This window comes from Amphiura filiformis, chromosome 11 (genome assembly GCF_039555335.1).
Source record: "Amphiura filiformis chromosome 11, Afil_fr2py, whole genome shotgun sequence".
Taxonomy (NCBI): Eukaryota; Metazoa; Echinodermata; class Ophiuroidea; order Amphilepidida; family Amphiuridae; genus Amphiura; species Amphiura filiformis.
The window spans coordinates 63884241-63898245 of record NC_092638.1 but is presented as its reverse complement, the minus strand read 5'-3'; the positions used below and the strand labels follow the sequence as shown (position 1 = coordinate 63898245).

Here is a 14005-nt window from a genome sequence, read left to right as displayed (position 1 = left end):
ATGACCTGAGTCATAAGTATAACCGGAGTTGGAACACGAATTACGAATGCTGTTACCAAAAATAAAACAACTAATATTGGGATCCACACAACGCCCATACCGATAGTAATTAAAAGGAATGTGCGGATTCCTTTGTTGTTTGCTGACGGCTGATTGTGAACATGGCCGCCATAATGTGCCAATTTTCGAGAAATTCGTTTAGCTTGGGTTAGAGATACATGAAGTAGTATTATAACCATCAGAATTATTACCACCATCGGTAAAACCGCAGAAACCTATACAAAAGCACCGACAAAGGCATTATCGAAGAAGAATTCGTAAACACAGACACCCCGACGGTCGTCAAATTCAACGTAGTAAGCTGTTTCGTTATATCGTGATGGTGAAACAAGTGAAATGGGACTGAAGATGAAAGATATACCAATCCAAAAAAGGACGGTAATTAGTATAAATATTTTAGCACGTTTGAGTGTCACGATAGATACATATCGAAGCGGCCTTGTGCATGCAACAACACGTTCTCCGTTTATTAAAACAAGTATACCCAAATCCATCAAAGGAAATATTCCAATCAGATTAGAATACATTATGCAAATAATAAATACTTCGTTATCAATCCAGTTCTTAACAACTGAAAATACTGCCATTGGTAAAAGTGCAAACACAACAAAACATAAGTCAGTGATATTAAGAGATATGAGTAATAAACGAGTTACGTCATGGATACCTGTCATTCGCTTTAAAACGACAATGCTCATTGTGTTAATGAAAATGGTAAAAGTGGACAACAATGCGAGGATTATTGCTCGAGTCCAAGCAAACAGCGGAGATACAGAATCAACTGTAGTCAGTAAGGTTTGGTTTACAAAATCCGTAGTAGAATTTTCCATATTTTGAGCTGGAATAGGTAGATTCAATTAATCCTGCTAGTTCGGTAATACGTGAGTTCGAACCTTCGTGAATCATTTAGGTATATTAGGGATTTTTAACATAAAATGATTGGTCTTGGAGCTCCGTGTACAGCCGCTACAATAATAGTTACAACTTGAGTGAGTTTTTGTGAGGTTTCTTATCGAGCAGTGCGATGCAAGATCCGATTACTGGTTGTTCAGCTGTTGCAAAATGATTACAATTCGCCGAGGCTATTTTATGTATTAATGACGATATATTAAATGACGATATGCCCCTCCGATATAAGCCTCATACGAACCTTTTCTCCATTTCTTTATTAATTCAGTACTTGTGTCACGAACATATTGGTGTTCCTGCCAGTCGTGCAGCTCATTAAACACATAATAAAACCTTCAAATAAAGGAGTGATGCATGTCATTTATTTGTCCCTTTTCTTCCCAAAATAAGCCCTTTCAAAATGGGTGTTAATAACAACGTTCGATATTATGTCCTTGTTTTGCATTAACAGATGTTGGTGAATTTACTACAGATTATGGACCATACGAAAAACAAACTGAACTACATTAAATATGCGTATGATTTCACCAATTTTTTAGTAGACATTACAGGAAGCGACACCTGGAAGCAACTTGCTTTTAGCATGTTTAGATCATGAGAAAAGGGACAATCCGGTATCACTTTTGATTGCATGCATAACTTCTAAAGAAATCGAATAGTTTCAAACGAAAGGCATATTGATCATTGTGCATTGTCCTACTCAATAAATCTGTTTAAAACATGCTTAGAGCATTTTCAAAATGTGTATTCCAGTAATATATGAATAAGCGGAGATTTAGATTCATTTCAAAGCTACTTATTAATATAATCAGGTGATGAAAGTAGTATGGGACAGAGGAGAACGTTTCACACTAAACAATGCATGGTTGATACCCGAGGGGGGGGGCACTTCAATTGGAGTGCCCCCCCCCCCCGGGGGGTTGATAAGTAATGATTAGTAAAAGATTCGCAATGTAATTAGAGTCATGCGGTAGCATGACCAGCAAGTTTTAAAAAACGACTGATAAAGAAGAATAAACAGATGCACCGCAAGACTATATTTACACGGAACAAAACGCTATTGTTCTATGATATTTTCGCTGGGTACAAAATATATCTAAAACCATGCTAAATCTTATTTACTGTCCAAAGTGTCATATTTTAATAACTCATTATTTCAAAAAGTTACACCAATCTTACAGTCAATGCGATTGTTTGATAATAACCAAACATTCTTGCTTTATTTCACGCGGTATTTCATAGCCAAAATTAGTGGCAAATCATAGCTAATCATACTGATATCCAAAATCTTTCGACACTGCTACAGCCATACATGGCTGTCACTGTCGCACCACTTTTTCAGATTCACTTTCAAATATACCCTAGCATTTTCCTGGATACCCTACATACAAATTCTGGATCCCATTCGCCAACAAATCAAGTTTTTCACAATTCTTTTATTCTTTCCGGACCACAGCATACATTCATATTAATAAATACTCCACTTTCACACCTCGTTATATCGGGACGTCCCTGTGGCGAAGCGGTTAAGGCCATGGACTTCTAATCCATTTATTAATTTTTGCTCAAGTTCGAAACTTCTCACAACTTTTTTTTAAATGTTTTATTAACCAATTTATTGTCATAAATCAAGAATAACACCATTTCGAACATCCATTGCTATTGTGATATTATATTTTTATTCATCAAACAAACATGTTTGATTTTTTATTCACATTTAGGGCCTACTTTCGCCATCCAGATGCTTTCACCATGCCTGACTATCATGACATCTTCGTCATTTAAAACCCATTTATCAGTGTCTCTGTTCACAGCTCAGACTGAAATTATATTTGGAATAAATATTATAAATTGTCACAAATTAATAATCACAAACCGCGAAAGATCGCAAACAACTGCCGCTGGATATTGAGAACCACAAACCGCGAAATTTGGATATCCAACTAGATTGCCTCGTAAGGCTACAAAGAATCACACACCACGGAATATGGATATCCAACAAGCTTAAACTATAAATTAAACTCCCGATAGAGGGCAGGGCTTGAAGGGAAATTAAAATCACAAACCGCGGAAGATCGCCAACAACCGCCGCTTAATAGGGATATCCAACTAGATTGCCCCGCAGGGCTACAAAGAACCACAAACCGCAAAATTTGGATATCCAACCAGACTGCCCGCAAGCCTATCGATTATAAAGAACCACAAACCGCGAAATATGGATATCTAACAAATTAAGACTTCAAACCGCGAAAGATCGCCAACAACTGCCGCTCAATATTGATATCCAACTATATTGCCCCGCAGGGCTATAAAGAACCACAAATCGCGAAATTTGGATATGCAACTATTGCCCCACAGGGCTTCAAAGAACCACAAACCACGAAATATGGATATCCAACAAGCTTAAACTATAAATTAGCTCCCGATAGAGGGCAGGGTTTGATGAGGGAAATTAAAACCACAAACCACGGAAGATCGCCGATAACCGCCGCTTAATAGGGATATTCAACTAGATTGCCCCGCAGGGCTATAAACAACCACAAACCACGAAATTTGGATCTGCAACTAGATTTCCCCACAGGGCTACAAAGAACCACAAACCAAAAAATATGGATATCCAACAAGCTTAAACTATAAATTAGCTCCCGATAGATGGCAAGGCTTGATGAAAACCACAAACCACGAAAGATCGCCGACAACCGCCGCTTAATAGGAATATCCAACTAGGTTGCCGAAGGGCTACAAAGAACCAAAAACCTCGAAATTCGGATAGCCAAGTATATTGCCCGCAAATCTACAAAGAACCACAAACATTAAAACACGATTATCTTACCTTGCCTTATGCGCATTTACCAGTTCCGACTTGAAGTAGGCCTAAATCGGACTTACTCTCTGTGTCTCTCTGGCATTGTCAACATTGGGTGTGTGTTGTTCATATTTACATTTTCTTTACATATTTACGTTGCCTTGAATAATTAAAGTATATTAAAATGTATATTGATTATTGTGTACGCCTCTTAACATTACAGTCACGCGTGACGAGCAAGTTTTAAACGACTGGTAAAGTTTTGTTTAATTATTTATTGTCATGAATCAAGAATAGCAACTTCAAACATCTATTTTTCGTTTTATTCGTTTTATGGAGCACTTCGTAACCTGATGACTTTCCAAGCTTGGAGCTGCTTGGCTACATTCATAAAAAGAAAAGAAATCTACCAAAAAATGTTGACAACGTAAAGAAATCAGCAAGTTTAAAAAAAACCACCTCGGCTCACTTTTTGAAACTTGGTTTTTTGAATACCAACAGCAAATCAGTGTTTTTATTTTATTTCAACAGAATACAGCGTTTCCAACAAGATTACAAGCCTACTTGTTATTCGTTTAATTCAATCATTAATCATGATTATTATAAAACAAAACACAATAGGATATTGGCTTACCATGCAAGACCAAGATAATAACCTTTCAGGTCGTTCCAGAAAGCTTACAAATTAATATCGCATATGCACATTAAAGATACATAACACTTCTGGAAATATTTTAGATTTATATAAATATGATAAAGTTTAAATCAGTACCTTTTACAAAATGGGACCAAGTTTCAAAAAGTGAGCCGATGTGGGTTTTTTTAAACTTGCTGATTTCTTTACGTTGTCAACGTTTTTTTGGTAGATCATTTTAAACTCCAGTAACAATTAGTAACATTAATCTACAAGAAGGAGAACAAAATGACATTGGCCATTAATATAATAGCAGGCATCGAAGCAGCATCGAAGATCGATCCAAACAAATTTGTTTCTGGTGAAACGGAATGCATTCATTCGTTCTGATAACAATTGCACTGCCGCTGTGTGGATCCCAATAGTTATGAAGAACGTTCAAAATAGTGTGGATCCCGTGCAATTGTTATCAGAACGAATAAATGAACTAACAAATTAATGAATCAAAATTAATGCTAATTTATATTGGTTATTATCAATCATTTAATTGATTTCTTAAATAAAAGGATCGACCAAACATCGATGGCCGATCGAAATATCGAACAAATTTGTTTCTATTTCCTAAGTATATATGCTGGTTATGCTGTAAATATTTTTCATTTTTGGTCCTTCCAAACCAACGACCCTTCGTTAGGCCCCTAGTTTTCAACATTTATCCGCACATTAATACTTGATAGCTTTATTCAGGGTTTATCGGTTTCATACTTGTACGTCCGACAAAGAATCGTCGGTTTTAAACCTACGGCTCTTCCTCCAAGTAGGATCCGTTTGATCCGAAGTTCAAAGTTTGATTTTCCTGGTTTGTGTATGTATAGGCCTTGTATAATTTTGTAAGTTTCTATAGTTTTTTCACTTCATGCCGTTAAGGCTCTCGAGTATCTCCTACATTCTTGTGTTGTTGTTTGTTGATGTCAAATAATGTCATATAAGTTTATATCTTACTTTACAATAACAAATAAATGATCGGGAATGAAGTAATAAGTTAAAGATGCGCATTGCAATACTTCTAAACTCCCTATTAATTTCTCCAGTAATAAATAGTAACATTAATCCACGAGAAGGCAAACCAAATGACCTGGGCCATTAGTATAACAGGAGTCGGCAATCGACATGCTAATGCTATTTCACAAAGCATCACAACTAATATTGGGATCCACACGACGGCCATGCCAATAGTTATCAGAAGGAATGTGTGGAGTCCCTTGTTGTTTGATGATGGTTGGTTGTGAGCATTGCTTCCATATTGTGCCAATTCTCTAGCGATTCGTCGAGCCTGACTTTGAGCTACATGAAGCAGCTTCGTTACCATTAGAACTATTACTAAAATAGGTAAAACCGCTACAATTATGAAATAAAAGATGAAACCAGAAGTGTTGTTAGAAAAATCATAAATGCAAGTAGCGAAGCGATCGTCAAATTCAACATTAGAAGCAGATTCCTTATATCGAGCCGGTGTAAATGGAGTAAAAAGTAAAAACGAAATACCCCAAAAAGATATTATTACAAAGAGAAGCACTTTCGCACGTTTAAGTGTCACAATGGATTCATAACGAAGCGGCCGCGTACACGCAATAACACGTTCTCCGTTTATAAGAACAAGTATAAATAGATCTATAAAAGGTAATATATTGCTCAAAGAGCAATGCATTATGCACATGAGCCAGCTCTGTGCCCAATTCCCAACTACTGAAAACCCTACCATGGGTAGAAGTGCAAAAACACCAAAACATAAATCGGTGATGTTCAAAGACATGAGCAATAAGCGAGTCACTTCGTGGATTGTTTTCATCCGCTTTAAAACAGCTATGCTTATTGTATTAATGAATATGGTAAAAACAGCTGAGGTGGCGAAGATTGTAGCTCGTGTCCAAGCAAAAACTGGAGATACAGCATCAGCTGAACTCTGCAAGGTTTGGTTTACCATGTCTGTAACATTCTCCATGTCTAGTGTGGAATAGTCAGATTGTACAGTGACATATCCGGCCCTAACTTAAGCATTACATATCATGATCTTGTCAGTTTCCCTTCTCGCTCGACATTATTGATATGATATATCATATGATTTTGGTTTTGCTTCAAAACAAATTACCTACATGTTATCCAGTCAAATCTGTGGGCGCATCTCATTAATCAAAAGCGAAGTTAATAGCATTTTAAAACAAGAAGGTGATAACTGATAATTAGAATTGAATCTCATTTGATGTTATTGGTTACACGCATAAAATGATAAAATGAAAGTGGGGTATGCTTTTGCAAGGAAAGGCGGTGCTCACGGAAAAGATTAATTATATATAGAGATCAGTTTTAATATATTATAATTAGCCAACAATGGCGCAGTGTGGTCTCTATAGTGAACGTTTGCCACCGTTCTAATAGCACATTTTTGAATTTTTACAATTTTATTTAACTAAGTTTTACATGTATTCCCCCATAAAAGTACTCCATAATTTAAATAAGGCAATATTAACGTACAATAAAGTGTAAATAAAATACGACTTGGAACAAAATGTTTCAATTTATTCATGAGACCAACATTTCTTGAAATTGTTCTAGATACGTTATCTATGTGACATTTCCAAGTGAGACATTCGTCTATTAGTACACCAAGGAATTTAGTTTGATGCACTCTTTCTAAAGCCGTGTGATCTAGTGTGATTTGCAGGTCTTGATTCATCGATGCCATTTTGGGTGTGCCAAGTATCATGTAATTTGTTTTGGTAGCATTAATTGACAATTTATTAGCTTTAAACCAAATCCTTCAACACTTCATTAACAAGGTTTGTCTGGCGTTCTACGTTTTTATGGGAGTATACAATGGTGGTATTGTCTGCAAAAAGGACGAATTCGAGTACTTTAGATGCATTAGTTATATCATTGACATAGAGTATAAATAGAAGTGGCCCCAGTATGGATCCTTGTGGAACACCAATCGTGTGATTCTGATTCATAAGAATTATAATAAACGTATTGTGTTCTGTTACTTAGATAATTTCTGAACCATTCTAACACAATACCACGAAAGCCATAGTGTTCTAATTTATGATCGATGGTATCAAAGGCTTTTGATAAGTCCAGAAATATTCCAATAGTCGTTTCGTTTCTTTCAACTGCTGCAGTAACTTTGTCTACTATTTGCTCTATAGCCATAAAGGTGGAATGTTTTGACCGAAAGCCAAATTGTTTGGGGTTAAGGATGCGCTTATTGTCAATGTAATCCGTACATCTGTTAAAAACCAACCTTTCAAGAATTTTTGAAAAACACGGTAGGAGAGAAACTGGACGATAGTTTCAGAATGCCTCGGCATCATCTTTTTTGTATAATCAGACGGTATGCACGGGGCACAAAAAAAAGCAAATGTAGGCATAGAAGTACAGTTAAAGTTCAATAGCCAAAAATTACCAGTTCCAAGACCCACAGAAAAACCTGCACTAACAACAGGCTCAGAGCAAAATAAGACGTGTATTTACTCAATGAAAGCATAATCACTATCAGTGCTATTAAGTTAGCTGTGTACTCTCAGACATGCATGTAGTAAAAGGCAAGACATCAATGAATCTTAATTTAAATACAGATTTGGTGTAAAAACAACAATTACGAAGAAAATCACAAAAAAATAAATTTTTGGCAATTCTGTTTTCGTACATCATAAAAAACATAAATTTTTGATATTGGCCTTATTTTTTGAGATAGTAACCATGTACGGCATAAGGTTAATATCAAGTCCTCGATTATAATGTATGTTTTATAAATACCGAGTGCCTGATTATAATGCAGGTGCCCGATTGCAATCGCCCTATTCTGGTCATACAATTCACAATCACTGACAATGATCAGAATGCAGACAACACCATAACATCAATTTTTTGCGACATTTGAAATCAACAATCTTTCCATTTATGGTTAAATATCACTAATTATGTATTACACGGGTTTCAATGGGAAAATGTATAATTTCGGGTGGAATTTTCTCATATTCAGAACTCTCACAGTTAAATGCCACTAATATCAGGTTAAACTATATGATTTAGATGCCAAATGATCAAAAACTCAACATAGGTTGACCTGAGACTTTTCTTGTTTTATCACACTGAACCGTAAACACCTTAAAATGGCAGTGCGCCCTCGAAGCTGAAAGTTACAATAGGGTAGGGCGAATATTTACTAAAAACCGAAGCTGTGTGTATACATTTTGGTACTATTACATCAAAAATGTCATATAATGAGAGAAAATGTACCATTTTGAAGCATCAAACTCTAAAAAGTACTTTTTTGGCTATATAACTTGATCAATTTTAGCGATTTTAATGCAGTCTTTCAGATGCCATGCAAACAAATAGTTACTCGTCGTATTTCCATGTATCGCCCAGGCCTATTAGTGGTATGTAACCTTATGTGTGATTACTCATGCGATAGAACTACGAGTCTGAAGATGATGCATGATAAAAATAGTTTCAATCGAAGAAACTCTTTTTGAATATTGAAACAAATTCAAAGGGGTGTTATTTTTGTTTTACTCTATCTCTTTATAACTCGAAGAAAATGCATTTCTGATTCGTATCAATAAGCATTTTTAACATCAATATTCATGCTTGGAAATATGTTGTTCAAAGAAACAATAATGCGTTTAAAAGAAATTTGCGATCTAATCATTAAGGGGGGTACTACACCCATGTGGTAAATGTGACTATTTTTGCATGTTTCTCAAAAAATAATTACACACTGGTAACAAAAGTTATGTATATTATTGGGGCTAGGAATCCAATTACTACACTGAAATTTCAGTGACTCTAGACAAGCGGTTCAGTATATATGATAGGAAACGAGGTACATCCTAGCGGTACCTTATTTCTGATCATAAATAACAAACCGCTTGTTCTGGGTCACAAAAATTCCAGTGTAGTAATTGGATTCCTTGCCCCGAAAATATACATAACTTTTGTTACCACTGTGTTATTAGTTTTTGAGAAAAATGCAAAAATAGACACAAATTTGTCGAGGGGTATAGTACCCCCTTAATAGCACACAGCGTTATGTATCCGTATAGAAAATGAACAACGCTAAAAAGAACGTACGTACGACATAACGCTGACTTCAGGCAAATAGTGGAGACATTGAATCTGCTGAACCCTGCAAGGTTTGATTTACAAAGTCTGTAGAATTCTTCATGTCTGGTGTGTAGTGCAATGCACACGGGAAATGCATAACCGAACTCCTCACTTAATCATTAGGCTTACATTGTATCCGTTCCACGCAACAATATATCCCATGACATTGATTTTGTTTCAACATGAGTACCCAATCCCATCCAACAGGCGTGTATCCTATTAATATCGAAGTTAATTGTATTTTTAAATAAGGGTAACGATGACTGACAACTACTGACATTGATTTTCACTTAATCATAATGGTGTTGTTAATAATATGAAAATGATAGAACTTTGGATTGATGAAATATTTGTGCCATAAAATCTAATTGCAACTTTGAATTATGAATCACATCAATCACCGACTCGTCGTGAGTGGCGGTCGGGAAGTGACTACGGTACGAGCACGTGAAGGTACAATAGAGGCAAGACCTATTGCGCTAAGAAGGTTAAGGATAGTGACGAGGGCGGCAACAGCTAGACGTTTGAATGTGCACACCGCCGTGTCACTGCACATGAGCCTATACCTGTTGTGTCGAAGCACCCAAGCTATCCCGAGCGTTCCAGCAGCATAAGGTCGAACCAAAGTTATACCGAATAGTAACATTATCCCATTATGGTTCGTTGTACTGGCTTGACCGGTTAACGGACTGGGGGAATAATTTACTATTCACAAGACTTGGCAGTTTGCTATAAGGGAACCGACGACTCGGACTAGTGCGAGCTAGTATAAAACCGATACGCGCCTTACATGGCTGCCACAGGGGCAACGCTGAAACACAAGTCTTCAAGAAGTCACTTCAGATTGACCAACCAGAGTGGGTCGGCTTATACAGCGACCAAAAGTTACCCAGTTCCTGTTCTTTTGAACAGATTTTTGCAACCAGAGGGACAAGCTTTTAGCAATGACCCTGCTCCTACGAGAGCGAACCTAACGAACGAACGAACGATGAATTATGAATTGAGCTACCAAATAACTCAATAGAGCTGCTGACAAATTCTTGTTGTTGGTTTTATTGATTAACTTCACGCAATATTTATTGCACAAGTCCAAGCAAATCAAATTCATGGAATAAAGCAGTCTAAAAGGTCTTTGATGCCCGTCATGAAACACGGAATAATGCAAATAAAGGCTCAAAATGGATTTTCATCTGAGAACAAATGGCTCGAAATGTTAATCTCCGAAGAGCTACTAGGAACTCCTTTGTTATCGCTAGAACTAAAAAAAACATGCGGGTGACATGACTTTTCCTATCGCAGCCCTACCCCTCCCCCATACTTTAAAATTGACATCAAGAGTTTTTTTGAAACCAACCTATCTCTTCCCATCATCTGCAGTTCCCCTCGTAGTCTCTGTGGTTTATTTTTTCCTTTGCTTTTGCCTCTTCTTAATTAGCGCCTTACATCCTTTGATATCATTTATCTTGTTTATTTATTGACACAAAAAGGAGTGTCTTCATAACACTAGTTTGTCATGTCTCTCCTTGTTGGTGATACACAAAGCACAGGGGGAAAATAACAGCAATAACATTCCATTGGGAATCAAAATCAGGACAGTACTTACATAGTGCATTAGCTTGATGATAAGTTATTTTTGGCCCACTTAAAGGTGGGTAACCTGATTGAAAATCTCATCCCCCACTTTACCTCATCAAAATGCTTATTTCTGTATCAGAAGAAAGCTCATATTTTTCTCATAATCATTGAAATTTGGCGTTCCAAATCGGTGTATTTCCGACGAAATCATCAAAAAACTGCCGAATTAGTCAAAACTATGGCATACAATAGTGTTAACTAATTCGGCAGTCTTTTGATGATATCTTGGGAAGTACACTGAGTTGGAACTTCTAATTTCAATATGTTTATGAGTAAAATAGGGCCTTTCACTTGAAATCAATACAGGGTGTCCCAGAATGATCTATACCGGGAAAGATGGAATTTTTTAGGTATGAAGGGCATGTTGAATGGTCATATTGTTTTGCATTTTAAGTTCTACATATATTTAGCTTTCTCAGATTTTTTAGATTTTAAAAATTTGACGTTTCTAGTAGAAGTTATCGAAGATTGCGTAAAAATGGTGAATTCTAAGTTTTGACAACGCAACCTATTTTGAAAATCTGTAACATTACTAACCGTTCAGCACAAAGTTATTTGGAAAAAGTTATGCAGGTATTTTAGTTGTGCCCTGTTCATATTTCCACTAAATAGCCAATATCTATCTATTATTTAAGACGTTACGAAGCAATCATTATATGGAATTAAGGATTTGTGGCCTAATCCCATTCTCTCTTTGGCGGTAGTTTTAAATATAGTTATTGTGGTGTGAGGTCCATGCACATTGCAACGCTTGCAGAGATCGAACTGGTTGTGGTACAGAAAAGACGGCTCCTCAATTTACTGCACAGCAGCGTGGATTTCTTTCAAAAACTTACTGGCAAACCGGCAGCTATGTTGAGACGCAAAGAAGATTCATTAGACGATAGTGTATAACGTAAAGAAGTTTGACGAGCACGGAACTGTCAGGAATCGGCAGAGTGAAGCTTCAGGTGCTTGTAAGACTGTAAGAAATAGAGTGAACATTGCAGCTGTCCGGCAAGCTTTAAGGCGCAACCCCAACAGTAGTTGTCGTCGAAATGCTGTGCCAAACATCCCACGTTCTTCATTTAATCGTATCGTGCCATTTTTGCGAGTATATTTTTGCGTGCCATTTTTGCGAGGTATGCGAGTCGTTTTTCATCGATTTTACATTATTGCATGCCACGCCAAAACAAATAAAGGTAGCGTCTTGAAATTAACAGAATAAGTAGGAGACATGTCCAACATTATAATGCTGGTATCAAAAATAGATACACTGCCCGTCTTCTATTTTTAGTTATTTTTGCAAACACGGTACAAATCATTCTGGGACACCCTGTATATTACATGATCATGATGATTATCATTAATAATAATACTATAGACTACCAATATCACACGGTATAAATGTCGGTAATTCCATTAGGAATTAGTCACATTTACAAAAAACATTTACAATTTCTTTTTGCATGAGGGCTTGAAATGGATGACATTTTATGTTATTCGTAAGTTGTAAAGAATTTGATTTTCCAAATATATCCCTTGTGCTTGTATATTTCTGAATTGACGTTTGACATAAACCTTTGTTGACGCCCCATACTAAGTCAATGTAATTTTTGTCCTCACAATTTACAATAATAAACAATAAAAAATAGCACGTTCATATGAGTCAAATAACTTTTACAATGCACAGCTGTGTTAATAGAGTTAAAATCTTTGAAGCAACTTAAACTCGTCAAAGTACTCGACTGGAATCAAATCCTACAAAACGATATCGATATAGACGAAACCAAATCCTTCAAAGAAAAGATCCTGAAATACAACAAAAGTCCTGACACATAACACCTTGCCATTGCATCACGAATTACTTCCTCTCTTCGTCCGATTAAAAGTGTAGCGTTGGTGAGAATTCTAGGAGAGGCAGACTGCCATCACAATTGACTAGAATTTGTAAGAAAATATCGATTTATATTCCTTTATTCTATTATTTATGTGCTTGAACGATTTAGGTGTGTCTGCAGGTAAAAGACCTGCTTTAAGTTAGTCAACCAAAAATTTAAATATTAGCAGCAATGATATTGTTAACAATTGCATGATCCGATTTCACTCTACCAGTGGCACCTTGTCTTTTGAGTCTTTCCTCAATGTCCTTTTTGCTAGACTCTGTACTCCATTTCCAACAGAATATCTTGTGAAATATCATACTATAACTACGACGAAAATTCTTATTCATAATGCCATAGATGATGAAGTTAATTGAGCTGTTAGCTAAACATAGAGCGACACCTGTCTGCAGATACCAATCTGGCCAGGTGTCATAGAAATTAAACACTATATCAGAAGTATACGGTGCCCACATTATCATGAAAGCTGCCAAAATTGTAGCTACTGTCTTAAGGAGTTTAATATCACGATCTCTTAATTTTGAGTTGCCAATATTGCTACCGCTGCCTTTAGAACTATGCTTCAGTACTCGTTGCTTGGATTTTTTGGCAAACAAATATATTTTGATGTAACAGTATGGTATAATGATCATCGGTACGATCAGTCCTAAACCAATCAGATAATAACTGTAAAAATAGTTTCTTGTTAATGTCCAAGTGCAGATGCGCCCTCGGTACAAATATCCATAACTTCCCCATCCAAAATATTCAAAGTAAGGAAGAGCAATTGCCGCAGCAATTAACCATACACAAAGCACAATAAACGGTACCGATTGCCGATTATAAACTTTCCGATGCAATCCTGGATGGCAGATGTGTAAATATCTTTCAAATGATATTGATACAATGGACCATATTGAACAAGCGCAACTG

The 14005-nt window shown here is 36.4% G+C and overlaps 1 protein-coding gene across 1 annotated transcript; it reads right to left on the bottom strand.

Moving 5' to 3' along the window:
- Positions 1–13245: 13245 nt before the first annotated feature.
- On the bottom strand, positions 13246–13725 carry LOC140163849 (melatonin receptor type 1A-like). Its single transcript, XM_072187164.1, has one exon. It carries the CDS (start codon positions 13723–13725, stop codon positions 13246–13248), a length of 480 nt encoding a protein of 159 aa, XP_072043265.1.
- Positions 13726–14005: the final 280 nt, after the last annotated feature.